The sequence below is a fragment of the Cnephaeus nilssonii genome (assembly GCF_951640355.1).
Source record: "Cnephaeus nilssonii genome assembly, chromosome: 17".
Taxonomy (NCBI): Eukaryota; Metazoa; Chordata; class Mammalia; order Chiroptera; family Vespertilionidae; genus Cnephaeus; species Cnephaeus nilssonii.
In genome coordinates, this window is record NC_137088.1 from 30,578,776 (window position 1) to 30,599,206 (window position 20,431).

At 37.6% G+C, this 20,431-nt stretch overlaps 2 protein-coding genes across 6 annotated transcripts in view; one reads left to right on the forward strand and one right to left on the reverse strand.

Annotated features, from left to right (window-relative positions):
• Positions 1-5,776, forward strand: part of ESYT3 (extended synaptotagmin 3) — a 41,416-nt gene extending 35,640 nt beyond the window's left edge. The window contains exons 19-23 of the mRNA XM_079794466.1: positions 524-622; positions 1,127-1,258; positions 3,326-3,431; positions 4,230-4,279; positions 4,853-5,776. Of these exons, the coding sequence (XP_079650592.1) occupies positions 524-622; positions 1,127-1,258; positions 3,326-3,431; positions 4,230-4,279; positions 4,853-4,889 (424 nt within the window). The 3' untranslated portion in view covers positions 4,890-5,776. The remainder of the gene's footprint in view (positions 1-523; positions 623-1,126; positions 1,259-3,325; positions 3,432-4,229; positions 4,280-4,852) is intronic.
• Positions 5,777-8,083: 2,307 nt separating this feature from the next.
• Positions 8,084-20,431, reverse strand: part of CEP70 (centrosomal protein 70) — a 51,369-nt gene continuing 39,021 nt past the window's right edge. For 4 of the 5 annotated variants that reach the window (XM_079795546.1, XM_079795544.1, XM_079795547.1 and 1 more), the window contains 5 exons: positions 17,609-17,755; positions 16,924-17,092; positions 16,100-16,214; positions 14,817-14,896; positions 8,084-11,746 (listed from right to left, as the gene is read on the reverse strand). In XM_079795546.1, the coding sequence (XP_079651672.1) occupies positions 11,685-11,746; positions 14,817-14,896; positions 16,100-16,214; positions 16,924-17,092; positions 17,609-17,755 (573 nt within the window). In that variant the 3' untranslated portion in view covers positions 8,084-11,684. Of the gene's footprint in view, positions 12,871-14,816; positions 14,897-16,099; positions 16,215-16,923; positions 17,093-17,608; positions 17,756-20,431 lie in introns of all 5 variants that reach the window. The other variant, XM_079795548.1, reaches the window with a different exon arrangement.

Below are 20,431 nucleotides of genomic sequence, written 5' to 3' on the forward strand. Positions count from 1 at the left end.
CTTCACGAGAGGCAGCATGGTGTGGTAGAAAGAACCCAGGATGCGGGGGGAGGGGGAGCAAGTGAGCACATGTACACCCAATAGTCTACATACAAAACCGTAAATAGACCCTGGACTTTAGTTGTTACAGCAGAAACCCTTCCTGAGTTCTGAAGAGTTACGCAGGGATAATATGGAATTATGTAATCAATGACTGCCACTTAAGTGTTTATTATGGGGATAGTGCATTATTTAATTTGATTTTCACAATAACCCTATGAAATAGAACTTACTATCCTAAAAGTCAATAACTCACCCAGGATCCTACAAGCAATCACGCTGTAAGGCAGGTCCCACTCCAGGGTTCATGCTCTTCCTATGGTCAAGTAGGATAATTATATGTGAAAGCAGGATGGAACTGACTTCAACTGAAGAATATTTAAATTAACCCATATTCCGAAAGCAGGACATGCTCTGTCTTGGGGATAGGGAGAGAGGCCAACACCTGTAAAGGCAAAAGAAGTGACAAGCCCTTTCTTTCCAGAGGCAGGGATTTCAGGCCGCGGAGGCTGGGCGAGATTCAGCTCACTGTGCGTTACGTGTGTCTGCGGCGCTGCCTCAGCGTGCTCATCAACGGCTGCAGGTAAGAGGAGGCGGGGGCCAGGGAAGGTCCTTTGGGAGCATCAGGTGACAAAAAGGAGTGGGAGCACTTGGAGCAATGGCAGAGATGGGCAGCCCCAAGACAGACAGTACAGTGGGAACGAGTGGGGTTTGAAGGCTGTCTTGCTGTGAGTGACAAGGTCCTCAAAGGTGTTGTTGAGCTCAAGCCAAGGGCTTTGCTCAGAAGCAAGCGCTGCCAAACTGTCCGGGGTAGTGGGAGTCAGTACATTTTCTCAACTTCCTTTAGATGGAAAGTATTTAGCTGTACTCCAAACTAGACAAAAACTTAGGTTGTCAAAACCATGCATCTGATGTTTTGTCCTCCAAATTCTACAGACTTTTGCCTTGTTGGTCATCTAGACTCCTGGGCATTTTTATCCTCAAGGCCACCTAAAGCTGAATAGCTAGTACAGCTTTCTCCAAACGAGTGTTTTCAATGTTTGAAAACCAGGACCTTTTTTCTTTAATGTCTTTGAAACCAAATCAGAAACCTGACACGCTGTACCAGCAGTGGAGTTGATCCTTATGTCCGTGTCTACTTGTTGCCAGAAAGGAGGTGGGCAAGTCGTAAGAAGACCTCAGTGAAGCGGAAGACTGTGGAACCCCTGTTTGATGAGACGTAAGTGGTCCAGTCGGCCTGCCTAGAGGGCCTCACCCATTCAGGTACTTGCTGAGCAGCTGTTGTGTGCCTGGCAGTCTGCCAGATCATGTGAAGGGCTAGGGTTGAACAGGACAACATGGTCTATGCCTTCATGAAGCTTCTCTATACTTCAGTGGAGGAAAAGGACTGCCAGGGCAGTTTAGCAAAACAGCTGACTACTTTTCTTGGTCATAGGAGCTGAAGTGTTCCTGATTATGTAATGTTCCATACCTTTAAATGAAGCCTCTTTGGCCGGAAAAGGATTTTAATCTGGTTAAATATATTTTCTTTGAATCTGTTTTAGAGCAAAAGTTAAAAATAAGCATAACATTTTCTCTAAAGCAAGTTCTTTGGCCTCTCTTCCCTCCTACAACAAAGCATAGGTGACAGGTCAAACAGATACCCTCAATACCTGGTCCACCCATGTCCTTGGGGGACACGGCTTGTTTTCGATGGCTTTGTGGCAAGTCTTATCCATTCTTGATTTTAAGTTGGCCTCAAGGTGCAGAAATAAAAACCTCATCATTGCTTCCTTCTTCAGAATCCTGAGAAGACATTTCTAGCCAGCCAAGGAAGATAGAGTATACCTGATAATTTTAGTTTCCTCTTATCTTGGAATAACTACCCATTTTAGCTTTTACTTCCCTTGCCTTTGCGATCAAGTTCCCAAAGACCCCTCTGAGACCAAGGTCCATAAGTTTAGTGTCTTTGTTTTCTTCTATGCATCTTATTGTTTCAGGTCTTTAATCCATTTTGAGTGTATGGTGTCAGCAGTCTAGTTTCATTCTTTTGCATGTGGCTTTCCAGTTTTCTTAGCAGCATTTATTGAAGAGAATTTTCTTTCTCCATTGTATGTTTTTGGCTCCTTTGTAAAAAAATTAGTTGTTCATATGTGTGGGTTTATCTCTGAGCTCTCAATTCTGTCCCATTGGTCTGTGTCTGTTTTTTGTCATTACCATACTGATTACTATAGCTTTGTAGTGTAATTTGAAATCGGAGTGTGCTACATTCAGGAATGCATTGGCCATTTCAGGGTCTTTTGTGATTCCATTCAAACTTGAGGAATTTTTTGTTCTATTTCTGTGAGAAATACCATTGGGATTGCATTAAATCCATATATTGCATTAGGTAATATGTTCATTTAACGAAGTTAATTCTTTCCATTATTTTATCTTCAATTTCTTTTAACAATTTCTTTCAGTTTTCAGTGTAAAGGTCCTTCACCTCTTTTGTTAGGTTTATTCCTAGGTATTTTATTATTTTTGTGGCAATTGTAAATGGAGTTATTTTCTTCATTTCCCCTTCTGATATGTCACTGTTAGTATATAAGAATACAACGGATTTTGTGTATTGATTTTGTATTCTATAACTTTACTGCATAAAGAATAAAATACCTAGGAATAAATTTAACCAAGAAAGTGAAAGACCTGTATATTGAAAACTACAAGACATTAATTAAAGAAATTGAAGGGGACATAAATAAATGGATAGTTTGTGCTCATGAATTGAAGAAATTAATACTACCCACAGCAATCTACAGATTTAACACAACCCCTATTAAAATCCCAGGTATATTTCATAGAAATAGGACAATCCTAAAATTTGCATGAAACTATAAAAGACCCAAAGCAACCTTGAGAAAGAACAAAGCCAGAGGCATCATGCTCCTCAATTTCAACTATATTACAAAGCTACAGTAATCAAACAGAAAGGTACTGGCATAAAAACAGACACACAGATCAATGGAACAGAATAGAGAACGCAGAAATAAACCCACACATATATGATCAACTAACAGTCAACAGCAGCACCAAGAACACAAAGCACAGTAGTCCAATGACTTAAGAGAGGCAAACAGGCTCTTGACACTTCCAGGACAATGATTATGTCTGACAGTGATGCACTGAGTATCTGCTATGAGCCAATACTGTTCCATAAGCTATTCTCAATAGTCTATTATCTTCTGTTTTAAAAGTAGGAAAATGGATGGCACATTTTCAATTTCCAATGAAAATATGTAACTTGTTTCCTTTTTGCTTCTTAAAGATTTGAATTTTTTGTTCCCTTGGAAGAAGTACAGAAGAGGTCACTAGACGTCGCAGTGAAAAACAGTAGGCCACTTGGCTCACACAGAAGGAAAGAGCTAGGAAAAGTAAGTACAAGAACTCTTGGTACTCTGTCCCTCCTAGTACTCTAGCTAGTTCCTTGGTGGAATGGCAGCCTTGTAGAAATTCTGATTGGACCATTCAACTGTTACCAGAACTGAATTCAAGGAAGGTATGGCCTCATTGAGAGGTTTTTGGTGTGTTTCTTGAAATATTCTTAAAACTAAATGATGTAGATGAATAAATTAATATGATAAACCGTACTGTAAAAACTCAAGAATATCCCAATTCATTACTACACAAGTATTTGAACATCTACTAGGGTGTTAGGTATTGTTTCTGTGTATATTTCTATATATATAGCATTGTTTGTTGTGAAGCTTGGATCTTATTATATCAATATTTTTGTGATGACAGGATTTTGCTTAAAGTAGAAATAGAGGAAACAGAGTCTTCAGGAAGATGCCAAGGGGAGACAAAGAATTATATTTTGTTCATAGTTGTATTCTAATAAACATCTCCTTATGCTCATCTTTTTAAAGCCCACTTCTATGAAGTGATACTATCCCCATTTTTACAGTTGAGGCTCAACTATGATGTCTTGCTTTAAATTATGACCAGTTATTGAGTAAAGGCAAGCTGTTCTCTCTTTCTGTAACATTCATATAGACATTCCTGGGGTATACAGCAATTCACCTCCCCCCAGGACACTGAGGTCAATGTCCTGGAGAGGTTCCATGTTGAAAGCCAAAAAGACCCCTTTTATAGTCAATTCCATTTATCTCATATGTTTCCATTTAATGCAACATTTTTGGAAGGGAACTGATTTATTTGTGATTGTTTAGGTACTGATTGATTTATCAAAAGAAGATCTGATTATGGGCTTCTCACAATGGTAAGTGAGCCTTTCATTTTATCACATTAATCGTCTTATTTGCCCATATCTCTCTCCAAAGTTTTTCCTTCTCAGAACATTTCAGCTCCTTTGGTCGAGGAAGGCTGATTGATTATCAATCACCTTTACTGTCTGCACATCTCACTTACCTAGAGGATCTGTCAGCTCTAGCCTTAATCCTAGCTTATAAAGAGACTAGAGGCCTGATGCACAGCGCTGTTTGGTCTAATTAGCATATTAGCTCTTTATTACCGTATTTTCCAGCATATAAGACAACTTTTTAACCCAGGAAAATCTTCTCAAAAGTCGGGGGTCTTATACGCCGGAAAATACGGTAACCCACCCATCATTTGGAAATAACTCACTTTAATTCTATATTGTAAATACCGTATTTTCCGGCGTATAAGACCCCCGACTTTTTAGAAGATTTTCCTGGGTTAAAAAGCAGTCTTATACGCCGGAAAATATGGTATATAGGATGGGTTCTGCTGGTCCCATACAGGCTAGACTGTCCTGATGCTATCACAACACACTCTCAATACTAACATAAATCCAAACCCAATTGTCTTACAGGTATGAGCTCACTCCAGATGGACAGCCCAGGAGTTGATGATGAGCAACATAATCACCTTTATATTAAAATGTGTACATATGTATATTTTGTAATTTAACTCAGAACAGCCATTTGAAAATATATATACATACATTCTTGTGTGAATTTAACTGAATGGATAGTATTAGGAAGAGATAAACGTAAGTGAAAGCAAGAACTACTCTCTCTTGGTTGGATTTAATTGTTCAAATCCCGAAAGAAATGGGGTATTCATGGCTAATTCTTACCTCAGTGGTGATTTTTCACTTTTGATAGGGTATTTTTGACAGGTCTACAATTACCTATCTCAGACATAGGGGCTGATCAAGGGAGGAGGCTTTTTTTATGGGACTAAAAGGTGACCCACCTCCAAATTGCTCAGAGCTAACACTACCTAAGCCCTTCTGGCTGCCACCTCGGGTACTCCTCTGCCTGGGGATTTATTCCTGTATCTGAATTGGAACTAAAATGTATCTTTTTTCTGATGGGAACAATGATATACCCAAACACCTTGCGTTAAATGCCCCAGTGTGGATGGCCTGTCACCAAACTCCAGACCCAGGTCTACGTCTGCACCCCCCTAGCAGAGCTGGACTCTGCCGCAGTCAGTGCCAGAGAGGCAGTCTGTACCCTCTCAGACAGATGTGGGAATTAGCTCCACCTTTCTAAGAGACAGCTGGTTCCCCTAATAAATAACATGTAAAAAGCAAACCATGTAAACTGTGTATTTAAACAAGTGCCTCCTTTGCATTTCAAACAATAAAACCAAATATTCTTGTTCTCAGCTGTTATCAAGGTCATGTCCTCGTCTCTTTTATCCATTAGGCAATGCCCTGTTGCCATCAGTTTTCTCTCCCCACCACTGCATTCGCTGCAGCTTTTCTGAGGAATAGTAACATCTTAAAACAAAGTTTACTCTGTTACTCTCACTTATAAATTATCTATGATTTTCCTATGATTAAAGCCTACTCCTTAATTTGCCTTTTAAATCTAACATAGTCTCCAGTTTTTTGCTACTTATTTGCTCTATTCTAGAATAGTCCAAATATTACATCCTGCTAATTAAAATCCTACTCAACTCTTAAAGGCCTTTCTCAAATCCACCTCCTCCACTAGGCCAAACCACACTGAAATGGCTTCTCCCCACCACCTACAGTATAGCAATACTGTGCATTTTGCATTTTAACAATTCCCTGTCTTGTAACATTTAATTTAAAGTTTACTAGGTATCTACATGCTAAGCAACTGCTTGTATTGTGTTTGGTATTTTTTGTTTACTTTACTCTCCAATTGAGCTACAATGGAACCTCGGTTCAAGGCTGTTAAAGAAGTGATTTGTTCGAAAATCGAATCATTTTTCCCATTAGAAATAATGTAAATTCAATTAATCTATGTCAGACCCCCAAATGATTCACTGCTTTAATCTTTCTTATATACAGTACACGTCTAATGTACTTTTTAATCTATAAATAAGCACTTATTTTCTTAAGTTTATCAAACCACCCCCTACTAGCCTTAAATGAATCACTTTCAGGTCAGCGGGCAGCATCTTTATTTGTTCATTTATCACTGCCTCCAAAATGGCTGTCACTGACTGCTTTTTGTTTATCCAAATCAATGTTTTTCTACCTCTTCAATTGCTTGTGATCATTGTTTCTTTCAGTTAGCAACATTAGCATTCTTGACCTCTTTATGTTTTAAAATTGTGCTAATTAATGACTTCCCCAGCAACAAATGCATTATCTCTTTGTTGCCTGAGCCTTTCATGCTGAGATTATCAGCATGAAAGGGTTGTCAGGTTGAAAACCGAAGTTTGGTTCCACAACCTAGACATTTTTTTCTGTGAGCAACTTGGTCAAGAACAGAATTGTTGGAGGTGGGAGCCATTGGAGAAATGAGGTTTGACTATATAAGCTACAAAATTAGATTCTTCAGTTCATAAAAAGAAACTACAGAATTGATTTTTACCTCCATCATCCAAGATTATGCTAAATACATGGTAGATGTGTAATAAATTTGTTTCTGCTGAGATTTCTACTTGAATGACAAATTCTCATAATAAAATGGGGCAACTGATGCCTGTCCTATCTACCTCACAATGGCATTGTCATGTTCACTAAGTAGACAAAGGTCTTGAAAATGGTAAAGTACCAAAGAAGTAAAAGGGAATGTTATCATATATCACATCCTGAAATCTGGCAACCCAGAACAACTGATCAAAATGGCAAAGCAGACAAGTGAAAACCTAACTTTCCTCTTCCAAACATAGAAAACCTAGTTAAAGCATGAACATTTATTTTAAACGTGGTTAATTAAAAAGTAACACAGGTAAGGTTAAAGAGGCCATCTAAAGCAATGTACAGGAGCTGAAGGGGTGTTTAAGTGTTGAAGGGAACCAGAATTTTAGCCTACACCAGCCAGGAGACAAGGCTACTTACTATGTGAGGGACAAGGAGCCTGAAAAATTTAGTGTCAAGAAAAGTCCTTATCAATAAAGACAAGGAATTGGTTGTCAGCACTGGGTGAAAACAATCAGCTAATCTCCTTTATGGGTTCATGGGGTCTAAAGTTAACAAAACTGACTTGGTATGGGAACCCCCCAAACTTGAAACTTATGTGAAAATTGGTTTTGAACCTGGAACCATGTGAAGCCCTGTAAGAGCCAATCACAAAACTGGCCCTTAGGGTTGCCATTCCCATCCAGGGCACGTGTGGACTACTGCAGCAGACAATTCCCACTAAAGGGAAGCTCACTGGATAAATTATAAAAAGTAGAATTTAAAAAATATGAAGCACAAGGGCAGATTATACAAAAATGGCCAGATGTATTTCAGCAAGAAGTCAGAAGTGGTGTGTGGGAAACAGTAGAGAGTAAAGAAATCTGTAAAATACGTCTTGATTGTTTAAAAAACATACACAAGTCAACTCCAGGTATATTAGACTAAATGTGAAAGGCAACACTATATAGATATAAGATAATATAGGAAAATAACATTACAACTTGTGACTACGGAAAGATTTCATAAGACACGAAGAGCACTAACTATATCAAAATTAGATTCTTCAGTTCATAAAAAGAAACTACAGGAAAATGGAAGAAGACATTTGCAACACACGTAACTGTCAAATCGCTCATGACCAGAATATGTAAATAACTTACAAACCAATAGAAAGTCCAACAGAAAAATAAAGACATGTAAATGCACCTTAAATATAAATGGCCATTAACCAAATAAAAAGATGCTTACCTTCATTAGTAATAATGGAAATAAACACTAAAATAAAAATAATAGCTCTATACACTAGTCTGGAAAAAAAAGTTTAAAAATTGATTTACCTGGTATTGGTCAGGATAAAAGTAGTAACTTCTATACAGATGGTGGGAGAATAAAATGTTGCAACAACTTTGGAAAATAGTTTGGCATTTTCTTCTAAAACTGCAGATACACATTCCCTATTAAAAGTAGCCACACTATAATCCCAGAGGCTCCATTCACATTGTTACCTATAGAAATGGTACTACCTCCATTTGTACAGTACACAACCTCTGTGGCTACATAGAGAAGAAGTGTTTTCCCCTAAGATCCAGCAGTTTTACTTCTTGGATACTGATTCTAGAAAACTTGCACACAAGTGTACAAAGTTCCTGTTACAAAAATTATCATAGCAGCAGTTCATAGTATCTAAGAACTAGAAACAACCTAAGTATCAATCTCCAGTGGAACAAATGGACTGTAGCATATTCATAGAGGAATACTAGACAGCAGTGAAAACAAATGGCCTAGACTTACAAACAACAACATGGATGTAGAGTAAAAACACAGTACTGACCAAAATAAGAAGTGTTAAAAATACACATGATTCCATTTTTGTAAAGTTCAAAAACAGGCAAAATTCAACTATCTTGGTTTAGCCATACACACAAAAATGAAAAAACTATTTTTACAAAATAAACACTTCCTTACCTCTAATGGTGGGTGGGGGAGGCCTTTTGGAGTGCTTGTGATGTTCTACTTCTTGGTCGTTGCAGAGTGTTCATTTTATAATCATTTGTTATACTTGACATTTATGGTTTTTAACATTTTTTAGCATATATTTTACAATAAATAAAAGATTAGTGAAATACATGAAAAGAAAGAATATCCAGCAACTATTAATTAAAAGAAAGGACAATATTGTATTCAAGGCAAAATGCATGAGTAGCAACAAATAGAGATATTACTCAGGAGTATATTATCAACTCTGAATTTATAACTACTTATAAAATGGATTCAAAATATATAAAACAAAATTTGAAAAATCCAGAAATTTCAGTATCACCCATAAACTAACAAATCAGACAAAAAGTAGATTTAAACAACATAGTAGCTATATGTGTGTGTGTATGAAATTAGACTTTAAAGCACATGTAGAATAGGTATATAATTTATCACATAGTCAACAAATTCCAAAGACTTAATATCCAAAAGACCATGTTCTCTTGACTACAATGCAATAAAATTAGAAAAAATAAAGAGACAACCCTGCATTATTTTCTTCTAAACTTCCACTTTTAACCAGGATGGACTGACAGAAACCAAATTTACCCTTCTGCCTATACCAGCCAAAATCAAACAACAAAAAGACAAAATACATGAAAACAATAGTTTTCAAGACACTGAATATCAGTTATGTGTCCACACAAAGACCTGAACATGAATGTTCATAGAAGTTTTATTTGTAGAAACAGTAAAAAACTGGAAATAACCCAAATTTCCAACAACAAAGGAATGGACAAATTATGGTATATTCATACAATGGAATACTGCACAGCAATAAAAAGGAACTGTTAATAAATGCAACAACATGCAAAAATCTCAAAATAATTATGCCAAGTGAGAAGGCAAACAAAAGAGAACACATTGTATGACGCCATTTATATAAAATCCTATCAAATGCAAACTATAATGACTAAAAGCAGACCATCTGTTGCCAGAGCAAAGAAATAACTTTTGGAGTGATGGGTATGTTTATTATTTTGAATGTGGTGATGGTTTCACAGGTGTATAAGAATTTATCAAATCATATTCTTTAAATATGTATAATTTATGTCAATTATACATCAATAAAATTGTAAGAAAATCAAGAGCTAAATAATATTTGCAGAACTTTACTTATATTTTAACTAATTATCTGATGAAGAGGACAACATTTTTACTAGTGGCACTGTCCCCCTCCAAAAGACTCCTAGGCCTTTGAGGAAGAGTCTGAAAAACCTTTGTTTTAAACTAAGAGTTAGCCACAGGCTCTTAAACTAGCTGACAAAATTTAGATTAACCTTTCTAAACTGCATTTCTTCCTTTCAAATATTGTTTAATCTCCAAACTGTCTCATAGCAATTTCTTGGAATAATCTAATCAACTCAGCATATTTACATTATTGAATATCCAAATATATACATAAACACACATATACATACACATATACATATATATCTTTTTAAGTTTTTATTGACTTGAGAGAAACATCGATCAGTTGTCTCCCATACACACTCCAACTGAGGATCGAACCTGCAACCTGGGTATGTTCCTTGACCAGAATCAAACCCACCACCTTTTGGTGTACAGGACAACACTCCAACCAACTGAGCTACATTGGCCAGATCCCAAATATTTTTTTCTATCCAACCCTCAGATACAGGTTCTTTCACAAATTATGGGCTAGTGTTTGGAAATGTAATTGCAGGCTAACAAAACAAAGAATTTTAAATTTAGAAAGAACTATGTCTAATCCCTGAGGTCACAACACCAAGGATCTGTATGCATATCTACTGACATTCCTCTCTCCACTCTAGCCTGCTGCTTCCTGGAAATTCTTTGTAATATTCTACACAACAACAAACAAGAATAACGAAGTAGTCTTCCTAGGCCTACTACTTATGAAAGTGAGGGGGGAGGGGTACAGGGCTGTGGTAGGGGGAGCAGTAGTAACCCAAAGTGGCTTGTACGCATAGATGTGAAGCAGAACACTAGTCCTTTAAGAAAATAAAGACTTGAATGTTGAGAATAAAGAATAAGTAGACAGCAGCCAAGGGTGACCTTGCTGCCCAAGGAAGGCTCAGCCTAGTAAGAGAATATGACTCATTATTTGTGAGCTATACAAATAAGTCACTGAGGACGCTTATGTTTGAAAATTCTTCATAAAAGTTTTATTTAAGATCTCATGCCCTTATAAAAAGTACATTACATCAAGATTGCAAAAAAAAGACACTTCTTTATGAGAAACTTTTATCTACTCATCTATGTTACCTCATAATTTATTTCCTACCCTAACACATTTCCTCCTTCTTCCTTTTCTTACTCTTGCTTTGAAAGGATAAATGCCATGAGGGATATCTTAATAGAAGGTGCCATTTTCTTGCCAGGAAAGCAATATCTTCCTACTGGACTTAAGAGAGCCATTGGCATTCCTTGTTCCCAGAACCAGAAAGGTCACTAAATCCTGAACTTAAATGTGACCTTTCTATTATTTTCAATCTCTCCCTGAGTTTCTCTTTTACTTACACACTATACTGTAAATCAATCTTAAATTTTAAACACTCAAGAATTGCTTAAGAAATGATTAAAGGGTCTAAAGTTAACTGACTACTTTAACTTAACTGTTTTCTACATAAGAATCTCAAAGTTAAAAAAAATATGAGTGAGGACCCAATACTAAGAAGGGAATGAATTCTGAAAGTAAATACTTTTTATAACTCATCTCAAAGGTAAGATCAATCCTACAAAATAATTAGAATGTTAAGAATGCAATTTACACAGTAAAAATGATTTGTTTTCAGTATGAAAGTACTTTTAATTTCTTTACTGCAGGTACAATGGCATCCAAGTTATCAATTTCTGTAATAAAAAAACACAAGAATAATAAAAGAGTAGCATTGTCTAGTGATAGGCTCAGATGAAATGAGAATCTCTATGCAAAGGCAAACCTCAAACACAAAAGCAACACTGGTGCTTTCATGTACATGACATTTTTCTCCAATAGTGATGATGAGAGTATCACTAATGCAGACACAGATGCTTCACAGGGCATCTTGTTTGTAAAAGCTACCACATACCATAAGCATTCACTGACTTTGATATTAAATTCATTAGCAGTATGCTCTTATTAATAGATCTTTCTGGCCACATTTATGATATTATGTCACTGCCTCTTTAAGTCTGTATAATTACGTGGGTGAGCCTACATGGTGAAATCCCAGGTAGAGGCCATCTCTCTCCTGGGTCCCTAAGGATTTCTTTGCATGGGACATATTCCTGTCCTTAATTCTCTTGGAAAGATTTCTCATTAGTAGGATCACTCTTAAGTCTACTTCTTAAGATGAAATGTATCTATCTAAAAAAGATGTGAAGCTTCCCAAAGTACAAATATCAGATGCAATGTATTATAGAGGTTAGCCTGCTCCAGCTTCCCAGATAAATCAGTTCATGTTTTTCTCAGCCAGCTTCTTTCTGAATCTGATTTTTCTTCCTAAAACTATCTTTTCCCAGTCAGCCCAAGTCAGAACTCTGTCTGAAAGCTCCTGGCTACTGAGGAAGCACAGTCCTTTCTCTGATTATCTAAACTCCATGCCCTCACCGGTTTGGCTCAGTGGATAGAGTGTCAGCCTGTGGACTGAAGGGTCCTGGGTTCAATTCCGGTCAAGGGCACGTACCTCGGTTGCAGGTTCCCTGATTGGGGTGTGTGCAGGAGGCAACCAATCGATGTGTCTCTCTCACATTGATGTTTCTTTCTGTCTCTCCATCTCCCTTCCACTCTCTCTAAAAATCAATGGAGCCGAAACCGGTTTGGCTCAGTGGATGGAGCGTCGGTCTGCGGACTGAAAGGTCCCAGGTTCGATTCCGGTCAAGGGCATGTACATTGGTTGCGGGCACATCCCCGGTGGGGGGGTGGTGGAGGAGGCAGCTGATGGATGTTTCTCTCTCATTGATGTTTCTAACTCTCTATCCCTCTCCCTTCCTCTCTGTAAAAAAATCAATAAAATATATATTTAAAAATCAATGGAAAAATATCCTCAACTGAGGATTAACAACAAAAAATATAAAAATAAAGTCCAGCCCTACTTAAAATAAGCCCCAGTGGCAGGTTCTCTAGATTCTCACCACTTTTTCTGGATTATTCTGCTAGGCCACTGTTCATAAATCTTACATAAAACACACTTCCTTAGTATCCACCTTCCTCCCTCAATGTTTAGCTGGATTTTGGTTGTTCTTTCTTTTGTCTAAACACATGACCCATGTTATTTAAGCTTCTGACTTCAGTCAGAATACTTGTCTGGATCCAATTACAAAGCATCAAGATATAAGAAAGGAAAAAATATAAGCAAATTTACAACATTGAATTTGGTTCACACATTATATCCTGGTAAGGTACAAGAGCAAGCTATTATCTAAACCATTCTGAAATCACACCTATTTTCTCACTAAATGAGAAATCTACCTGATAAATGAGAAGAATCTTGGCTAATATGAGAATTTTCTCCGCTTATATGAAATTCAGAAGAAAGACCTCCATATCTGATATTCAGTACATCACTCTGTAGTTATAGATGCTTACTATGACATCTAGTAATAAAAAAAGTCATGCTTGCCAAAACAGATTTAACTTTCCCAATGTTATATATAATATTTAACTCCAGAATTGCAACTAAATGATCTCACATGAACCATGCTGATAACATCTGAGAGGAAGTTGTATAGAAGGATTCTGAAATAAGTGTTAGCAGCACATCTATTAAAATATTTATTAACTAGAGGCCCGGTGCACGAAATTCGTGCATGGGGGCGGGGGAGGGTGTCCCTCAGCCCAGCCTACACCCTCTCCAATCTGGGACCCCTCAAGGGATGTCCGGCTGCCCGTTTAGGCCCAATCTCAGTGGATCGGGCCTAAACGGGCACTCGGACATCCCTCTTACAATCCAGGACTGCTGGCTCCTAACTGCTCGCTTGCCTGCCTTCCTGATTGCCCCTAACCACTTCTACCTGCCAGCCTGATCACCCCCTAACCACTCCCATGCCAGCCTGATTGATGTCTAACTGCTCCCCTGCCAGCCTGTTTGACCCCAACTTCCCTCCTCTGCCAGCCTGGTCACCCCTAACTGCCCTCCTCTGCAGGGTTGATCGCCTCCAACTGCCCTCCCTTGCAGGCCTGGTCCCTCTCAACTGCCTTCCCTTGCAGGCCTGGTCCCTCCCAACTGCCCTCCCCTGCTGGCCATCTGGTGGTGGCCATCATGTGTCCACATGGGGGCAGGATCTTTGACCACATAGGGGCAGCTATCTTGTGTGTTGGAGTGATGGTCAATTTGCATATTACTCTTTTATTAGAGAAGATAATGAGAACTTCATTATTTAAGTTAACTATGCAGAAGCAAGTAAAATCATATTATTCTATACTGGGGATCAAACCCACAACCTGAGTATGTACCCTGACCAGAAATCGAACCCACCACCTTTTGATGGATGGGACACTGCTCCACCCAACTGAGCCACACCAGCCAGGAATAATTTGTATATTTAAAAAACACAGTGGACAGGTACTATCTTTTAAAAGGAGCAAGAGGATGAGGAGGAAGAGAAAAAACACTATTCAAGGTCATAAATTCTATCAACGTTTCTCATTAGGTAATCACAGAGTCAGGGCCTAGCCAGAGTAAATGCCATTTCTCATCTCAAGGTCCCAGGACAAAGGCAGTCCCCTGCTCTTTAAAGGATATGTGCTTCTCTGTTCTGTAGACTAATCCCAATCACCTCTAGCTGCAAGTTAGGAGTGTTTTGCAGAACTGTTCATGGTTTCCAGACACTTTCTACCAAACACTCTAGGTGAAAACCCTAATTCAGTGAGAACAGTCTTCGCTCAAACCCATAGACATCTTGAAACTTGAAATTTAAACACTATTAACAGAGAGCTTACCTAAGATTTCAAGTAGATCATTAGTGAATGCCTGAAACGCTGGAAAAAATTCTTCGTGTTCTTGCAATTTGATGATAATGCTTTAAAAAAAGGCAGTTTACAGTGAATTTCCAACTTAAAGTTCTTGCATCTGATTGAACATAGAACATTTTCAAAATAGAAACTGTCCTGCTAATAAGTTATTTAATAATTTACTGTAATACTTTCTTTTGAGCTCTTTGTTCATCAAACATCAGTTTTCTAAAATATATATATATCTTATTATCAGTGTAAATATCTGTTCCAAGGTTAAATTTAGGTAAATTCATATAAAGTTTCCCTACCGTTTAGCTCAAGGATTCTTAAGCGACCATGTTCTATAATATATTAAAAAATAATTGGCTTTTATATCCAGTATTCTCTTAAATATTAAGTATTAGTAGCCAGTACTAGTAAAATGGTGGGAAGGGGAAAAAGACCAGTAGTGAGATAAATGTTCCTTTTAAAAGCATTAAGTAGCCCAGCCGGTGTGGCTCAGTGGTTGAGTGCCGTCCTACAAACCAGGAGATCACGGTTCAATTCCTGGTCAGGGCACATGCCCTAGTTGTGGGCTTGGTCCAGGTCCCTGGTAGGGGATGTGCAGGAGGCAGCCGATCAGTGATTCACTCTCATCATTGATGTTTCTGTCTCTCTCTCCCTCTCCCTTCCTCTATGAAATCAATAAAAATATATTTAAAAATAAAAGCATTAAGTATCAGAAAACTGAAGTGTCAGGTTAGGTAAAGGTTCTTAGAAAATTTATAGAACATATGGAATAGCGTGTGTTTCCCTTACAATATGTTGCAATATAAAATTTGTGTGGGGGGTGGGGGAGGAAGGATTTTATAACAGAGATGCCTAGCTTAAAAAAAAACAAACAACCCTTAACATTTTTATCTTCTAATCAAATATATAGTGTACTAAAAATAGAACTTGTTTATATATTCTAAACTCACATGAAGTTGCTAACAAGGTTTGAATTTCTCCACGTATTATTTCCCCTGGAAACAGGCTTATAGCAATAATGCTGGATTATGTAAACATATCCACCTTATGTAAGCCTATAGGCTCTACAATCTATTTTTATCTTGAAAATACTTGGCATTCTCTCCATCCCTAAGTTGTAAGATTATTTTAGATTGTCAAGTTATTTAATGGATACTATTCCAAACAAGAAAGATAAAGAACTTAAAAAGTTTTGAGTCTTTAATTTCACCACTTCAAGCATTTGGGATGATATTTTGCAAGCTTTTTAAAACAAATACCTTTGGAGGTCTTCAGGTCCCAATACCTGCATAACCTGTTCATTCATATCCTCATTAATCAGCCTACACAATTTTCCAACTGTGCTTACCAGCACACACAATGAGGATGAACTATCTGCAAAAGAAATAAAAGAATAATGTATTTTAAGCTAAGATTTGGAAACAGCCTAAATGCCCATCAGCAGATGATTGGATTAGAAAACTGTAGTACATCTACACAATGGAATACTGTGCTGCTGTAAAAAAGAAGAAATTCTTACCATTTCCAACAGCATGGACGGAACTGGAGAGCATTATGCTAAGCAAAATAAGCCAGTCAGAGAAAGATAAATACCACACGATCTCACTCATTTGTGGAATATAAAGAACATTATAAACTGATGAACAAAAATAGATCCAGAGGCAAAGAAGCATCGAACAGACTGTCAAACTACACCAGGAAGGCAGGGGAGGATTGGCGGGGGGAGTAAGAGATCAATTGAAGGACTTGTATGCATGCATATAAGCATAACCAATGGACACAAGACATGGGGGGGCGGGGGGGAGGCATGTGCTAGGGGTAGGGGAGGCCGGGGGGAGGTCAATGGGGAATAAAGGAGACACATGTACTACTATTTGTAATACTTTAAACAATAAAATAAAATTTAAAAAAGAAGAATAAGGTATTTTAAAAGAATTCTCAAAATCATTAATTTATCAAACCAATTATCCTCAATTATCCCTCACTTATCCTCAATTTTTTTTTACTTTAAACTTTTTTACCTACTTTTTGTTGATTACAAATAATTCTTAAATGGGGGCCCAAAATGACAAAGGGTCATCACCTAATTCTAAGAGTTCTTGGAGGTTTCTCACAGCACTGTTCAATTCTCCAAGTCTAGTATAAACTTCATTCATTCGGGGATAGACTCCATTTAAAGAAGGCACATCAAATAATTTTTGGAAATGAGAAACAATAGCTTGCAAAGTTTTAAAGTTTGGTATGTTGCTGTCCTGTCCAAAAAAGGGAGAAAAAGAAAGTTCACATGTTAAAAATAATCCCCAATCTTTAAAAAAATAAAAACTTTAAAAAGAGAAATAGAGTCCTAGTAGACTATCAATATCTATATTGTTACCAATTTTAAGTTAAGATTACATTCTCCTATATAATAAAAGGCTAATATGCTAATCAACCAAACTGTGAAATGACTGGTCACTATGATGCACACTGATCACCAGGGGGCAGATGCTCAATGCAGGAGCTGCCCCCTGGCTGGGCTCAAGGCTGGTGAGCACAGCGGCAGTGGCGGAAGCTTCTCCCGCCTCTGCACCAGCGCTAAGGATGTCCAACTGCAGGCTCAGGCCCACTCCCCACAGGGATCAGGCCTAATCTGTCACCCGGGCATCCCCCAAGGGCTCCCAGACTGTGAGAGGGCGCAGGCTAGGCTGAGGGACCCCCCTCCTCGAAGTGCACGAATTTTGTGCACCAGACCACTAGTTAAAATATAAACATTTACATAGTAGTATTACCTTTTCCTTATTTTCAACTTCTTCCAACATGGTATCTACCATAAACAACAGATCTTCAACTCTGATACCTTCCTTTTCATCCTGCTTCTTTAAATTATGCCAAGGCACCAATTCTGCAGATAGTATTTTCAAGGACTTATACAAATCCTTTATAACAAAAGAAATAACAAGGTATCATTGATTTAAAAATAAGTTTCCATAAATATACTAATAAAATATAATTATGTTTCAATGTCTTTTTAAAAGTCAGGATTTATGTTAGGATCTACTAAGTACATTAATTATTATCAGTATTTTTTTTTAAATGCCATTACCAGTTTAGGGAAACCTGTTAAAATAGTTTTCTCCAGGTAAATATAGGCCTTACATAAAACTTTCCATATTAACTGTCTTGAAACTGGATGTTTTAAACAATTATATATTATTTCATTATCAGCTTATGTAATTTAAGCAATTGGTTTGATTATTGATGGATAAAAAAAATAAGTTTGTTCTTTATATTTTGGCCTGGAATTTTTTATAACATACTTATTAAGATGTAATTCACACAACATAAAATTCACCCTCTTTAAGTGTACAACTGAGTATTTTAATATATTTACAAAGATGTGCAGCCATTATTTAAGTTCCGAGCATTATCATCAATACAAAAATAAACCTGCACCTACTTGAAGTCATTCCCCATTCTGCCCTGACCCAAGACCCTGGGTAACTACTGATCTACTTTTTTTCTATGGATTTGTCTATTCTGGGCATTTCACATAAAATGGAATCATATAATAAATGGCCTTTTGTGACTGGTCTCTTTCATTTAGGATAATATTTTCTAGCTTCATCCATATTATAGCATATATCTCCAAGCAGGTTTGAATTTGAAAGGATGCCTAAATTAATTGTACTTAATCTTGATGATGGCCTACTTAGTTTTCCTGGTCTAGACATGTTGCCCCAGTCTATTTTAAACTGCATAGGGGCAAGGCTACTGAAAGTTTACAACTGTTCAACTGATAAACAAATATTTACTGAACATCCATATGTGCACGGCACAGTACTTGGCCCTTTAGAACAATGCTGTCCAAAAGAAATGAGAGTCAGTAATTTTAAATTGTCTAGTAGCCACACTTTAAAAAGAGAAACATGTGACATTAACTTTAATGATTTATTTTATTTAACCCAATATATCTGAACTATTACATTTAATATTTAATATTATTTTTTCCACACTAAGTCTTCTAAATCGTGTATTTTATACTTACAGCACATCTCAATTGGAACCAGCCACATTTCAATGATCAAAGCTGCATGTGGCAGGTGGTTACTGTATTAGTGCAATTTCAGAATACAGAAAGAAGTATACAGGAAATTGCCCTGGCCAGTTTTGCTCAGTGGATAGAGCATCGGCCTATGGACTCAAAGGTCCCAGGTTCGATTGCGGTCAAGGGCATGTACCTTGGTTGCGGGCACATCCTTAGTAGGGGGTGTGCAGGAGGCAGCTGATTGATGTTTCTCTCTCATCGATGTTTCTAGCTCTCTATCCCTCTCCCTTCCTCTCTGTAAAAATCAATAAAATATTTTTTTAAAAAAAAGAAGAAAAAGAAGTATACAGGAAACTCCTTTTCCAACTCTTTTAGTCCTCCACTTATTTAACACTTTCCAATTAATGCCCAGACTTCACATATTGATATCTTTAACCTTTCATTTGGTAAGAAGGTAATTACCTATTTTAGCAATTCAAGGCAACACATTCAGTGTCAAATGAATGTTTTAAACATTAGGTGAAACCAGAAATTTTTAAAAAGTCCAAAAGTTGCAGCATAATGATACTTTCATTAACCAACATTCCATCATAGGAAGTTGTAGTCATAAACAAATGGCCTATGGTACAAACCACACCAATTATAAATTTCTGCTTGAGAATAAAAGTCTTAGCAAGATTAAGGGGGGGAAAAAGATGTCTGATGTACTTAGCAGTGCAGTATGGCTGGAGTGGTCCATCAAGTAAGCCCTGAAAAATCTAAAAGAGGGTCTTCTAGATTCTCCACATTGCTCAGCTAAGGGATGTAGAAGAACAGATCATGTCTGACTTTGGATGGCTGGCCTCTGGAGCACCAGGGGATGGGAAAGCCACAGCGCACCACAGCACTGGGCTGGGAAAGCTACAGAGTCTGTAGCTCAGCTTTCCGGGAAATGTGGGTGGTGGGAAAGACAGAAGGAAGGAGACAGCTAGCTAGCTAGCTCCACGCTTTTTCCATCCTTCTCTTTTATGCCAAATCTAACTTGAGAAATAAACTAATCTGGAAAAATGGTTGTCCCAAACTTAGAGGCTGCTACAGTATAGAAAACCTTTCATATGAGGAGACCTCAAAGAACCTCACGTACTTCCTCAATTTGGATCCCGATTCTGCAGTATAAGGTAAATATCTGACACACGGCCCCAAATCTCTGAGTTACTTCAGTGGCAAAGTCACTAAATTCCTGTTGGGGGTCGGTCCTCAGGATATTCTAATTATAAAACTAATTCTCCTTGTCTCCTTCTAGTGGGAAAAATACACAGTAGCAAGAACTCACCACCACTGTAAAGCTTTCCTTGGGGGCTCCTTCCTCCTCCAGAATCTGGAGTACAAATTATGTGCATCATCCACTTGGCACTGCATGGCCTATCTGTTTTCATTTCTTCCTATGGTAAATTTTATTTCATATATTTTAGCATGTTTTCTCTCTCCAATTAATCTGAATCTGTGTTCATATTTTCTGATACCTCCCACAATGAACACAGTAAATAACCAGTAACTATACATTTATTTGATTCTTCCTTTGCCTCCT